General features: G+C 40.0%; 1 protein-coding gene across 10 annotated transcripts in view; it reads right to left on the bottom strand.

Annotated features, from left to right (window-relative positions):
- Positions 1-14,425, bottom strand: part of FGGY (FGGY carbohydrate kinase domain containing) — a 387,509-nt gene that overhangs the window by 351,799 nt on the left and 21,285 nt on the right. For 7 of the 10 annotated variants that reach the window (XR_011234566.1, XM_069480063.1, XM_069480062.1 and 4 more), the window contains 2 exons: positions 13,820-14,034; positions 988-1,099 (listed from right to left, as the gene is read on the bottom strand). Coding sequence is in view for 7 of the 10 variants with exons in the window: in XM_069480063.1 (XP_069336164.1) it covers positions 988-1,099; positions 13,820-14,020 (313 nt within the window). In the remaining 3 variants the exon portion in view is untranslated. Of the gene's footprint in view, positions 1-987; positions 1,100-5,187; positions 5,193-13,819; positions 14,035-14,425 lie in introns of all 10 variants that reach the window. The other 3 variants (XM_069480071.1, XM_069480069.1, XM_069480070.1) reach the window with 2 other exon arrangements.

Raw genomic sequence — 14,425 nt, 5'->3', positions numbered from 1 at the left:
CCATATCACAGCCAATAGTTAAGAAAGGGGCTACTACAAGCAGTGTCCAGAGCTAAGGTTCTTAAACAGATAGCCTCAAACTTGTTTGCAATGGCTATCTTGGCAACAGCTCACTGACAATGCCCAGAGCCACCTCCCACTTTAAATGGGGCTGTGATCTCCAGTGTGCCACAGACTCTACCACAGCCTAATGTCTTCCACTAGTTACAAGGTTAAATATTGGTTGAAATTTATCTTTGCACATGTGTGCTGTTGCTGTTCTCAAATCTGGGCCATTCTACTCATTTACATTACCTGCCTGACTAGTGTAGACTTCGGTTGGCAACTCCAGCATCAGCATTACTGGCTAAAATTCCCCAGAAGAGACAACCTCACCTGCCATGAAAAATCTCTGATGGTGTGATCAAGTGGCACTTTACATTTTAAACAGCTCATTTCTGTAGCCACAGTGTCTATTAGAACAACATCATCAAATGTGAATGTCTTTTGATCTGACTACTGAAAATAGAGAAGCCATCTGTTTCCAGCTTCTGTGGACACATGGTCCCATCTACCTTGTTCCATTTCCTTTAAAAGGACTTGGCTCACTCACTCGAATGAACATGGACTAGGAGCTTCATACACAAAGCAACTGCAAGCTCCAACACTGCCTTCCCATGAAACATCCAAACCACCTTCTGTTTCAAGGCCACTCACTCCGAGCTAACGATCCCACGTCCTTCCTTCATCAGGCTCTCTACTGTGGCCCTTGTGCTTTACGAAGCCAAGTCTCCCCTAACCCAGCCCCAATACCACCTCACTCACACCAACTACTGTCCAAGGTTTTCATTTCTGAGACACAATTTCTGTCCTCCTCAATCCACCTCTGAATCTCACTGTATCAGTGGCAAGAACTGCCTGACCCATGGTCTACCTGTGTCCCTTGACCATTCAAGTCTGCCCCAGCCAGTCTCCCATCAGCAGGGAAAGGAAGAGGAATGGTCCTACCTTCATGGTTTACTGGTAAAGGACGAAACTGCTTATCCAAAACAACCAGAGAACACGTGCCATCAAACCCAAGTCCTCGAATTTGGTTTATATCGATCCCTTGTACAACTTTCTGTTTTAAAAACAAACAAAACATAAATTACACCACCAGGGTTTTAAAAGCTTGAAGACAAATTAAAACTAGAAGAAATAAATAACAGAACAGAAAAAAAAATATTTACAACATAAAACAGATAAAAGTTCAATATCATTAAAATACTGAAAGAGCCTATAAATTAATAAGAAAACAACCACCAATCTAATTGGAAATTAAGCAAAGAACACAAAAAGTCACTTCATAAAATAAAAAGAAATGGTCAAAGAGCATATGAAAATATTCTCAACTCCACTACAACTAGATAAATGCAAATAAAAGTATTCCAAAATTTTTGTTTTTCATATTGGCAAAAATGTAAAAGATTAATAGTACAAGTTGCTACCCCTTATCCAAAATGCTTGGGACCAGAAGTGTTTCAGATTTCAGAATTTTTTGGATTTTGTAATATCTGCATATACATAATGAGATAGCTTGAGGATGGGACCGAAGTCTAAATATGAGATTCATTTGTGTTTCATATATACCTTATATATACCATATATACATAGGCTGAAGGTAATTTTATTATATTTTTAATAATTTTGTGCATGAAACAAAGTTTGTGTACATTAAACCATCAGAAAACAAGTGTGTTACTATCTCAGCCCCCCCAGTGTGGCATCATGGAGGTGCTCAAAAAGTTTTGAATTTTGATGCATTTTGGAATTTGGATTTTTGGATTAGGGGATGTTCAACCTGTACAGGGTGGTTGCAAGATAAGGGGAAGTGGACTTTCTCGAATATTATTCTAACAGTACAATTATTCTGCACACATTTTGGAGAATAATTTGATAGTATTTATTAAAATTAAAAATATGCATATCCTTTGGCCCAGTAATCCCAGGCCTAGTAACCTATCTTAGCAAATTATTAGCATAAGTAAATAAAGTTATACATAGAAGGTTAACTATAGCACTGCTAAGAATATATTCAAAACCTGAAAAAAAATCTTTATTAAATTATGGTACATCTGTAATTTATCAATCTCTTATTAATAAAAAATGAATAAGATTTAAACTTCTATGCAGAAATTTAAAAGAAAGAGGTAGAAAGGCAACTTCTGGGTGTGGTGGTATGAAGAAGTCAAAATCCTCAGCAAAATAAATGTATAAAACTGGACAAAATCATTAAAAACAACCGTTTGGGACTATGAAATTCATCAAAGCCATATGACAAATTGAGAAGCATTTTTTCTTAATAAAATAAAATTTGTGCTTAAAACACTCCCCCAAGAAAATAAAAACCAAAAAACTACAGGTCCAAATGGCTTCACTGGGGAATTTTCTCAAACATTTAAGGAAGAAACGATACTAATCATACACAAACTTGTTTAGAATGTAGTAAAGGGGAGACACTTTCTAATAAATTTTACACGGCCAGTATTACCCTGATACCAAAGCCAAACAATGACATCCTAAGTAAAGGACACTACAGACCTATATTTGTCATGAACATAGGTGTAAAAATCCTTAAAATATTAACAACCAAATCTTGCAAAACACACACACACACACACACACACACATATATATGAAATTATATATAAAATGTTCCTCTGTAGAACTTTGACTAATATACTCAGGAATGAATTTATCAAAAGAAGTTCAAGACCTATACCCGGAAAACTACCAAATACTGCTATAAAAAGCTACAAATTAGAGAAATATACCATACTCATAAAATGGAAATTTCAACATTGCTATGATGGCAATCTCTTCCAATGAATCTACAGATTCTACACAACTCATGTTAAAACCCTAGCAGGTTTTATTTACTTTTTTTCTTTCTTTTTTTTTTTTTTTGTAGAACCTGAAAAACTATTCCTAACGTGTACAGAAATGCAAAGGACATAGAAGAGCCTAAACACTTTTGAAAAAAAAGAACAAACTTGGAAAACTTATGCTACCTGATTTCAAAACTTACTATAAAACTACCATTACCAAGTCAATGATGTATTGGCATAAGCATAAATGTATAGATCAATAGAACAGAACAGAGATATAAGAAACAAACCAAAACATTTTTGGTCAATTGGTTTTTCATAAAGGTGCCAAGACAATTCAGTGGGGAAAGGATAAACTATTCAACTGTGATGCTAGAATTAAATGGCTATATGAAAAAAAAAAAAGAACTTTGACTCTTACCTCACACCACATGCAAAAATTAACTCAAAATGTATCATATTCTGAAATGTAAAAACTAGAACTATAAAAATTGATAAATTTGACTGTATCAAAATTTTAAAATTTTCCTCTTCAACAGAAATGATTACAAAATGAAAAGACAAGCTACAGACTTGGAGAAAAGATTTGCAAATCATACATCTGATAATATACATAGGATATATAAAGAACTCTTATAAAAACAACTCAATTAGAAAATGGGCAAAAGATCTGAATAGATACTTCACCAAAGAAGATATACAAATGGCCAATACGCATGTGAAAAAGTGTTCCACATCATTAGTCATTAAGAAAATACAAATTAAAATCACAGTGAGATACCACTACACACTTGCTAGAACAGCTATAATCACAAAGACTGAAAGTACCAAGTGTTAGAGAATTGTGGAAAAAGTAGGACCTTCATATATTGCTGGTGGAAATGTAAAATGCAGCCATTTAAAAAAATTGTTTCGCATATTTTTAAACATAACTTACCACACAACCCAGCAATTACACTCCTAGGTATCTACCCAAGAAAAATAAAAACATATGTAAACATAAAGATTTTATGCAAGTATTCATAGCAGGGTTATTTATGATATCCCCAAGCTGGAAACGAACCAAATATCCATCATAACTTAATAAAATGTTAAATAAAGTATGGTATATCCATATAATGGAATATTACTCAGCAAGAAAAAGGCAGGAACTACTCATATGTGTAGCAACATGTCTGAACCTTAAAAACACTATGCTAAGCAAAAAGAGCCAGACACAAAAGAATGCATGTTGTGTGATTTCATTTACATAAAATTTCTTTTAAAAAGCAATTATAAAGACAGAAGGCAGATAAATTGTTACCTATGACTGAGGTTGGAGATTATGCAAACAGGCATAAGGAAACTTTTGGAGTAATAAGTGCTCTAAATTGGATTATGGCGATGACTACACAACTGTATAAATTTACTAAAATAATTATACTATACGTTTACAATGCCTAAATTTTATGGTATATAAATTATACCTCAAACTGTTAAATAGTCTTTAAAAAAACAAATTAAGCTATAAAAGATAAAATGGAATGATATCTATGATATATTAATAAAGTAAAAAAAAAAAGAACACATTGCCTCTGAGGGTGGAACTGCAGTTAGAGGAGACAGGAGACTTTTCACTTGTTTGTGTAAATTTTAAAGCTGTAGAGTAATAGCTTTATTGATTAATTCTATTTTTTAGTTTTGTTTCCATGGTTTCCTTTTTGGAAAAAGCATGAGTGACCATATGGTTTCCATTAGCTTTAAATATGACAATAAGCTTTTAAATCCCATAAACGTCAACCCAAAAGTGTTCATCCTCATTTAGTGAAATTCACCTTAAAATATATAAACTTCTTTTTTCCTATTTGGGAATACCAGAACTATAACTTATGAATTCCATTTCTTACTATTTAACATGTTCCTCAAATAAGAACTACACACAATTATTGGAGATTTCTAACAAAAAAAGCATTTTTTTTTCCAAATAATATTAACAGTAAGGATTATATATATTGAGCATATATTGAGCATCTGCTATGTACCAGGTGCTTTACAGATATCATCTTATTTAATCCTTACAAAGCCCTCCAAAACAAACATTTCATAAAAAACAAGTAGATGATTGGGGAGGGGAAGGGAGAGCAAGCAGGCTCAGAGAGGTTAAGGAACCGGCCCTTGTCACACAGCCAGTAGATGGCAGGGCCAGAATTCAAATGAGAAGCTTGTTTTCCTTCTATTACACCACACTGCCTCCCTGCCTCTGTCATCAGAGTATTTCCTGTTGCCCAAGAGACACATCCTGTGGAGAGGACATGTGCTGTAGGGGAGAACATTTGCTAGTGACCCATCTGTGACTGCTGGCAGTACCTTTGACCCACAGTACCAGGTGAATATCCTGTATGCCTTTATTACACTGATCATTCAAGCCTTACAAGAGTGTGAGGACCAAACCCATTCCCTGACAGGCAGCATGGCCTCATGACAATGAGTCACAAAGACCTGAAATCAAATCCTAGCTCTGTCACTCTGGCTATGTAACTGAGGGCAGGTTACACAATTCCAGCCATTGCAACTCCTCTCTTGCCTTGCTGGTTCGTGTTTCTGTAGCACTTACAGGTACAGCTTCCTCTGCCTGGAATGTCCTTCCAACTTGGCTTGGAAATCACTGGCTAGTTGCTAACATCAACGGCTTTGAGGGCAGACTGCCTGAGTTTGAAATCTGGCTCTGCCATTTACCAGTTATGTAACTTTGTGAAGTCAGATAACCAGCTTCCTTGGTAGCACAAAGCTATCACTTATACCTGCATTTCTCAATGATATTACGAGAACTCAGCAAAATAAGGTGATTAGCTCAACATCTGGCATTCAGTACATAATAAATAGCATCTTTTATTAGAGTAAATTAGCTGCTTCAAATCTTCGAATACGTGGGACATCAATCAGTCAATCCTTTGCTGTGTGGCCCTACTGCCCTCCACGCCAAGAGACCGCATGCCTGACTTGGATAAGCCCATCTCACACAGGACCAAAGTTGGTCAGGAGAGGAATTGGGTGAGAAAATGTAGATAATTCGACAAAACTCCACACCGCAAGGCAGCTTCGGAGTAGAAACAAACACAGGGTACAGTGTCCAAAGAATCAACGTCTGGTCCCAACTCCACCACTTCTGGGTCAGGTAATCACTAACCTCATCCCCTCTGAGCCTCAGTTTCCTGAGAGTGAAAGATGCCTCCCAGGTGAGGATCAAAGGATTCAATGGATTTGAAACTACTTTGGAACCAGCAAACGTTTACAGGAAATGTAAAGGATAGAAAACCCACTCAATGCCTTATTAATGGTGTCCATGGAATATTTATTATGTACAAAGCATAGCATGTTTTCTGTGTCATCTCAGCACATGTAAAAAAGTGATGGGCGAAGGGAACAGCAATGGAAAAAAACTGTATAGACTTGAATCTTTCTAAGAATTATGGGGTGAGTAACCTTCCAGTAGGAGCAAGGAAAATAAGTCCTTCAATCTGTTCTTTGAATCTTCTCTAAAGACCTAAAGAGTTCTTTATTCAAATTATGGCCTTCAGTCACAAAGACTCAGTGTCTAAAATAGAGACCTCTCACAAGGACCTGGATTTAAATCTGATTTGGGAAGGGAGCCATTATTATTTCCCTGGCCTTAAAAGCAAATAACTTCCTATCATGCTTATCCACTGCTGAGCACCACCCCTATTCCCAACCTCCTCCCCCATCACCTAATCCATCCAGAAAGATGGCTGTCAGGGCCCTTTGAGAAGGCCCCTGGGGCTTGACCTGGTGACCTGAGGATTCTTTTTTATAGTCTTATTAATGGAAGAAGAAAACAGCCTAGTAAACTCACCCCAACAGCTTGGCATCAAGAAAATGTCCCCACCTAGAGAGAAAGTACATTGCTTTTCTAAAGAATTTCAAGAGAAGGAGATTCCTGCAACCTCATTTCGTAACCTGGTCCATGTCTACCAACTGTCAACTCGTAGCTACGGGGCAGAAAACAAATATTTGGGGAAAGGATTGTGTATAGCTTCATTCTTATTGTGGGAACTGGTTCAATCCTGCATGTGTTTTGAATCAGCAGGCTCTGCCATATTGGGTGGGGAGACAGTGTTCCTCAGAAACCCTCCAAACTGAGAACTGGAGGGTTGGATGCACACCTGGTTTCATCTTTAGCTCTATTTAGAGCAAGGGTCAAAGCCTGTGGCCTCCCAGACAAAGTCCAGCTTGCAGTAGTGTTCTGTGTGGCTAGTAATGTACTTTGAAATCTTGATTTGAATGCCTTTGTCAGCTTTGGGGGCATGTCAGGGGTTAAGAAATCCCAGTTCCCTCAGGCTCCACCACTCCCTGTTGCCTACACAATTCACTCACTCACTTGCTCAGTCAGTCCTTAGCAAACGTAATCAAGCCCCTTCTAGGGTCAGGCTGTGTAATCTTCTAGGTATCTGTGAAACAATGAAGAGCAAAACATTAGGGAAAAGAAAAAAGCTTTGCTCTTTGGGAGATTACATTTTAGTAGGGATACACAATAGCCAATAAATCAAATAAATTACATAGTGTAGATATGGTATACTAGAATGTGACTAGTCAGAGAGACCAGGAATGCCAGAGAAGGGGGACGTCGTTGCCAAGAAGGTGACATTGAAGGAAACATTTGAAGGACATGAAGAGTGGACCTTGTCGAAATCTGGGGAAAGAGTGTTCCAGGCAGGGGAACAGCAAACACAGAGGCCCTGGGATGGGACAAGGGAAGAGACTGACTCAGCTTGTGCAGGGCATGCATTACCTGTAAGGCCCCTGAAGGCAGTCAATTTTGCAAAACCTCCTCTAGTGACTGGTGAAATAAATAAATCCAGTCCTGAACTTTTACCTACATAGCATCCTGGCGTAGGTATGGTGGTGTCCTATGAGGATAAGATGAGGAAATAGAGGCCAAACACTCCCATTTATGTCAGTGACCCTAATATTCTGCCAAGAACTAAACCTCAAACAGCTACCTCCTTCCTCTCCATCATCACTGAGTCCAGTTAGACCTTCCTCCCCAAAGCCTCTGTCTCAACCCTATTTATTCCTCTGCCATTCATTATTCTACTCCATATATTCATTATTAAAAAGATATTATTAAGCACCTATATGTGCCAGGCACAAAGGACACATACTGAGCAAGACAGACATGGTCTCAGACCTCCCAGAGTTTATAGCTCAAAAAAATTCCAGCCTCCAAAACTCATCAGAACAATGAAATTGCCTCCTGATTGGCATCCTTGTATTTAGTTTCTGCTCTCTCCAAACCATTCTGAATCTGTTGTTGCCAGACTAGTCAAACAAAGACTGATGATAATTTCTATTTAGAAGAGTTCCCACTTGGCTTCAGAGCCAGCTGCCCTATATACGCCGCTGTGGTCAATTCCAACCTCCCTTCCCCTTCCTCCTACTAGAACCCCCCTGTTCCAGCCAGGGTTGGAAACTTAACACTCCCATGTCAGCACTTCTATCCATTCTATTCCCCCATTTCTGACCATCCTCTCTGAAGAGTTCTCAAGAGCCACTTTTTGCCCTAAATCCTTCCTGAGGTTCTCTCCATTGGGTAGGAATAGGGACACCCTAATTTCTTTTGATCATTCTTTTCATACTTCCTGAGTCTAATGTATTGCTAGGCTCTGGGTGAGCAAAACATAGTAACTGCTCACCATAAAATCTAGTAGGGAAGACAGACATTAAATTCAAAAAAAAAATAATGAATTTATTATTTATATATTTCATTTTATTTGTGGTATTTTATTATTGATTTATATAATTATTTTATTAGCACGTAATCAAAAAATGAATGACTCACAAACCAGATGGCATTCTATGAAAAAAAGTACAAGGTACTGTGAAGAAATTTAATAGGTGAAATAAGACTTAGTTAGAGGTGGTATTGGGCAAGAAAAGGCTTCTTCCTTGAAGAACTGACGTTTGAACTAAGATTTAGAGCAGCACTATCAAACAGAACTTTCTGCAATACTGTTCTATATGTTCTATATGTGTACCGTCCAACACAGTAGCCACCAGGACCATGTGGCTACTGAGTGCTTGAAATGCAGCTAGTGCAAAAGAAGAAGTGAGTATTTAATTGTATTTAATTTTAATTTATTTAAATGGCCACATGTGGCTGGCAACTACTGTATTGGACAGTGAAGATCTAAGGATGACCAGGAATTAAATATGCTGGTGGAAGGCAGGAAGAGTGAGCAGGCAGAAGGAAGAAATCTGTGTAAAAGCTCTGAGGCTAGAGGGAGCATTGTATGTCTGAGGACATGACAGAAGGAAGGTGTGGCTGGAATGCAGAGAGCCAGGAGAAGCACCCTGAGATGAGCCAGAAGAGCAAGTTGGGACCAGACCATGCAGGGCCCGGAAGGCCATGTTAAGGACTTTGAGTTCTACCCAAATATAGGCACACCTCGTTTTACTGTGCTTCACCTTACTGGACTCTGCAGATACTGCATTTTTTACAAATTGAAGGTCTGTGGCAACCAGAGTGAGCAAGTCTAATGGTGCCATTTTTCAAACAGCACGTGCTCACTTCATTAGCATTTTTTACTTAGCAATAAAGTATTTTTTTAATTAAGGTATATACATCTTTTTTTAGACAGAATGCTATTGCATGCTTAATAGACTACAGTATAGTGTAAATAAAACTTTTATATGCATTAGGAAACCAAAACAATTCATGTGTCTTGCAGTATTACAATATTAGCTTTATTACAGTGGTCTGGAACTGAACCCATAACATGTCCAAAGCATGCCTGTAGTAGTGTGATACTATTGAAAGGTTATAAGCAAAAGAGTGACATGATCACATTGGCATTAAAGGAAAAGAAATCCATTCCAGCTGCAAGAAGGAGAATAGATCAGAAAAAAGGAACAGCAAACACAAGGACATCAGTTAGGCTCTTAGAATAATCTAGGCAAAAGATAAAGGTATATGGTGCTGGAGAATGAGAAATATATAGATTTGACCCAACTAAGTTCAGGTGTATCATATACTACTTGGATGACCTTGGGAAAGTCACTTAACTCTCTGGCCCCTAGTTTTTCAACCGTAAGTCGGCAATAACAACCCCTTCCCTACTTACCCTCTAACGGCAATCAAACGGAATGAAAGGACATTGTAAACCGCAGCGGTTCTATGAATGCAAGAGGTTAACATTATTGCTGAACCCCACAAGGGCTATTCTTTCTTCTGTGCCCCCTCCTCACAACCATTACCCGTACAGACAGTACCAATGTAGAACAAAATGGCATTGGCTTTATGTGTGTTGCTTTTTTCCTACGCAATTAGCTGTTTCATCTTTCGGGGCAGAGAACTTGTGTACCCTCACAGTGCTCCACTGCTTAGCAAAGAGCACAGCACAGAGTGGGTGCTCAAGAAATGTCTGTAGACTAAACGAAAGAATGACACTTAACAAATACCTATTGGTTAAGTGGTTCCTCCAGCTTACCTTCTCTTTCTTCCTCAAGGAAGTTCAGTATGAATCATACACTAATTTGTAATGCTCTCACCTTGTTAGAATGACTAAGATTTGTGGTTCCAAAAAAGACCCTTTAAAATCAGGGACTGCGTATGTCCCCTGGGACTTGTGGTTTTCCATAAAGTCTCTTAGGTGTGCTGGGCACCAGCCCACTAAAACCTGCCAATTTTAGGGGCAGTGGAGAGTAAAAAAGAGAGGAGAATTCGGAGCCATCTCACTAGGGTTCTAGTCCTGTCTCTAACACTCGTTAGTTTCAGAGCCTCAATGTGTCAAATAGGAAGAACAGTAGTTGTCCTTCCTACCCCACAGTTATTCTGACACTGAGACAAGATGAGGGAAATCAGAGTGGATTTTGTCTCTTTGTTTTTATTAGCTCTAAGTAACATTAATTTAACAACCATTAACTCAGCACCTAATCCGTGCCAGGAAATGTGTTAGATAACAGAGATACAAAGATGAATCTCTCCAATGACTTAGCTCATGCCTTAAAAGGGAGCAAACAAGCCAACGATTAAAATGCAATATAATAAGGGCCAGATAATGATACAGGTGAAGATGTACTGGGCAGATCCTCTGGGCAGTACAGGGGGGCTTCTCACCCTCTTTCCTCTAAGGTTGGCAAAGATGGGCACGGATTGTCAGAAGTCATCAAGGAAGGCTCTCAGGAGGAAGGAATGTTTAAGCTTACATTATTAAATGCCCAGGAGGAGTTGGGAAAATGAAAAGGGCAAGAGAAGGGTATTCCAGGCAATGTAAACAACAGACATTTCATTCATTCATGTACTCAGCAAACATCGGTTGAGCATGTTATGAGAAACTCTAGAGAAACGTAGGTAAATAAGATATTACCCCTGCCCAGGGGGCACACATTCCCACCTAAGCAGACAACCAGGCAAAGGCACTCATAATCCAGTATGGTTATACAACAAACAGGGTAAGCTCATGGTGCCCCACGTAGTAACAATGCTAAAACACTTCCACCTGCTTCATACAATTTCCAGCAGGGCCACGTGGAGGGAGATAAGGCTAGAGAGAGAGGCAAGGGGCCAAGCATGAGGACAGAGGTGGTGGCACGTCCCAGCTTTTCCTCTTACTTGGTGTGAGACCTTGAGCTGGTTACTAAAACTCTGCAAAGCTCTTTTTTTTTTTCCATCTTTAAAACAGAGAATAAAAAAAAACGACCTCAGAAGATTGTTGTTGGGAGGACAAAATGAAGTGATGAGTGTAAACTACTTAGCATAGTACCTCGAACATAATTAGTGCCCAAGAACTATCATCGTCATCACATTACTATTATTGCTATTGTTGACTAAGGGGAAAATCATCTCGGGCAACGTGAACAACTTAGGGAAAAGGAAGTAGTACAACTGCTCTCAAGCTCTCAACTTCCTGGAGTCCAAGAGAAAGGAAGGACAGGCCAGGATATATTTTATGCCACCCTTTGCTCTAGACCAGTGCTTCCCAAAGTGTTACATAGAAAGAACCTTAACTAGTAGGGGAGTGAATATTCCCAAGAAGTACCTCCCCTGTGGACTTTGACTTTTCAGTATTTGATCTTAGAAATTGATCCTCTACCATGATCTACTCATTTGTGGTATCATTAGCACCACCGTAGGAAACACAGTACATACACATTTCCAGGCAATGTTATGACATTTTATACGCATCGACTCATTTAATCCTCACAACAATCCTATGGAAGTAGGTACTATTATCATCCCCATTTTACAGATAAGGAAACTGAGGCAAGAAAAATTAAGTAACCTGTCCAAGATCACCAACTAATCAACATCAGAACTGGGATGTCAATCCAGGTCGTCTGGCTCCAGAATCTATGCTCTATGGCGGTGTGCTACCTCTCTAAAATAAAAACGCTTCCCTTCTTAAACATCACACCAGCAATAACGTTCCCAGTAGATGTGTCATGCTTATCTTATGGCTTCTGATACACGACCATGTATCCATACTCCAAGTGAGGGGAATGGTCTAAGACCCAACTGCTTTACTCAGAGTAAAGCTACAGTGATGTAGCTTTGCTATAGTGAGAAAGCATCGCTAAGGACAAACGCCCACAGCACTTATGCAGCTAACGGAGCTCAAACAGATGAGGAGTTGGCCGCCACTGGGAGATGATTAAAAATCTACACTTAAACCAAGTTGTACTTAGAGTAGACCTTTTTCAAAGTAGCTTTTCATCACGGGATTATATTTTCTTCTTGATGGTTTTCTTAATGGCAAGTAAGGCTATATGTTAGAAGAACAAAACAGAACCAAAGGCAAAAGAGTAGAAGATTCTCACCAGGGTGGGGGCTGAAAGGGGAGAGGGAAGAGGAAAATTAAACAGGCAGAAGAGAAGATGCCTCTTTTATTCCAGTATAATGCTGCGGTGCTGCCCACCCCCACTCTTCTTCTCTCTGCCTTCTTCTCCGGGGGCACTAACAGCAGCCAAGAGCTCATTAAAGTTTAAACAGACTGATCAATAGGGACAGAATGGCGAATTGTCCATCTGCAAATTACCAAGCACCTCATGAATATTTAAGGAACTAAGCTAGAAACAGGGAAAAGAAGGAATCCAGGATTTTATATTTCCCTCTGGATAAAAACACAAAAGGATCTCGGCCATTCCTGGCCACCATGACATAAAATCAAATAGTCAAGTGAAACTTTAAAAATGAACAAGTATTTCCCAGCATCACTTCCTTTCACAAGCCAGCAGGCTGAATCCAACCCACGGCCACTCAAGATGAGTGGCACGTATCGGTGACGCTCTAGTCTGACCCAACTTCTTGCTTTCTCAGAACACACACTGTTTCCTTGCCACCATGCCTCCGTACATGCCATTCCCTCTGCCCAAAATGCAGTTCCTCTGACTTATCCACTTGAGAGGCAGGAGAGTCCACTGATTAAGAGTGTAGCTGTGGAGTCAGCCTGTGTAGGTTCCAGTCCTGCCTCTGCTACTAACTACCTGTGTGACCTTGGGTAAGTTACCTAACCTTTCAGGGTCTCCATTTCTTCCTCAATAAAATAGGGGTAGTGACAGTAGTGTCCTCATAGAGTCGCGTGAGGATTCAACTACACGATGCAAGTTAACACATCTTACACGGCATTTGGCACACAATTAAAACACAGTAGGTGTCAGCTATGATTATTAGTGATTTCGCCCACATTTGGTCACACCTCAAGCTTCCACATCTGCCACGTCCTCCCTAAGCCCCCTCGGGTGAGCTCTATCCCCAGCTCCGGCCATAGCCACTTTGCTCCCAGCTCTTACCACATCATTATTTTAGCTGTTTATCAGCCTCTGCCACGACACGGTGAGCTCCTGAAAGGCAAGGCCTATGTCTGGCTCACCTCTGCATCTCAAATTACCCCAAGAGAGTCTGTGGCACCAGGGGGACACACAACAAACACTCAGCAGGTGGGAACATAGTCAAGGAGAGAACCCGGTTTTGCTCATACCTTTGTGACAGCACAGCACGCGGCCCAGATGTCCTCGGAGGACTGCTCGTGGTGGTTGAACTGGGGCTCCCACTCCTTAATTGGCTGGTCTGCGAAAGCCAAAAGGACCCCGCTCTGGTCCACCAGAGCCGCACGGACACTGCCTGTCCCAACGTCCACGCCCACATAGTACCTCCCTGGTTCCTGTTCTCCACCAGACATTGCGGTCCCTCCACCTGTGGCGAGAAAGCAGAAAAACCACGTGAAGACCAAGCGGATCTGCAACGCATGTTGAAAGCAGAAAGAGAAGAAGTGCAGCTACCTAACTGGTGGCCATTTATTATTTATTCATCCAACAAAAATTTCTAGTGTTAACAGTACACTGATAGGCGCTGAGCAAGGTGGTGGGTGAACAAGACAGATACGGCCTCAGACATGGAGTTTCCATTCTTGGAAGGGAGTCAGACATTAAGCATTTAATTACATAGTTATTTAGGCAAAGCAGTGATGAGTGCTATAGGGCAAGCGCAGGGTGGTGGGAGAACTTGGAATCTGGGGACAAGAGAAATGAATTTATTCTCAGTGAATTTGAATCAACAAGGACAGGAGCCATGGTACCGAAAAGAA

The sequence above is a fragment of the Eulemur rufifrons genome, chromosome 8 (genome assembly GCF_041146395.1).
Source record: "Eulemur rufifrons isolate Redbay chromosome 8, OSU_ERuf_1, whole genome shotgun sequence".
NCBI classification, from domain to species: Eukaryota; Metazoa; Chordata; class Mammalia; order Primates; family Lemuridae; genus Eulemur; species Eulemur rufifrons.
The sequence above is the reverse complement of the archived record's forward strand: the minus strand, read 5'-3'. Positions and strand labels throughout refer to the sequence as shown.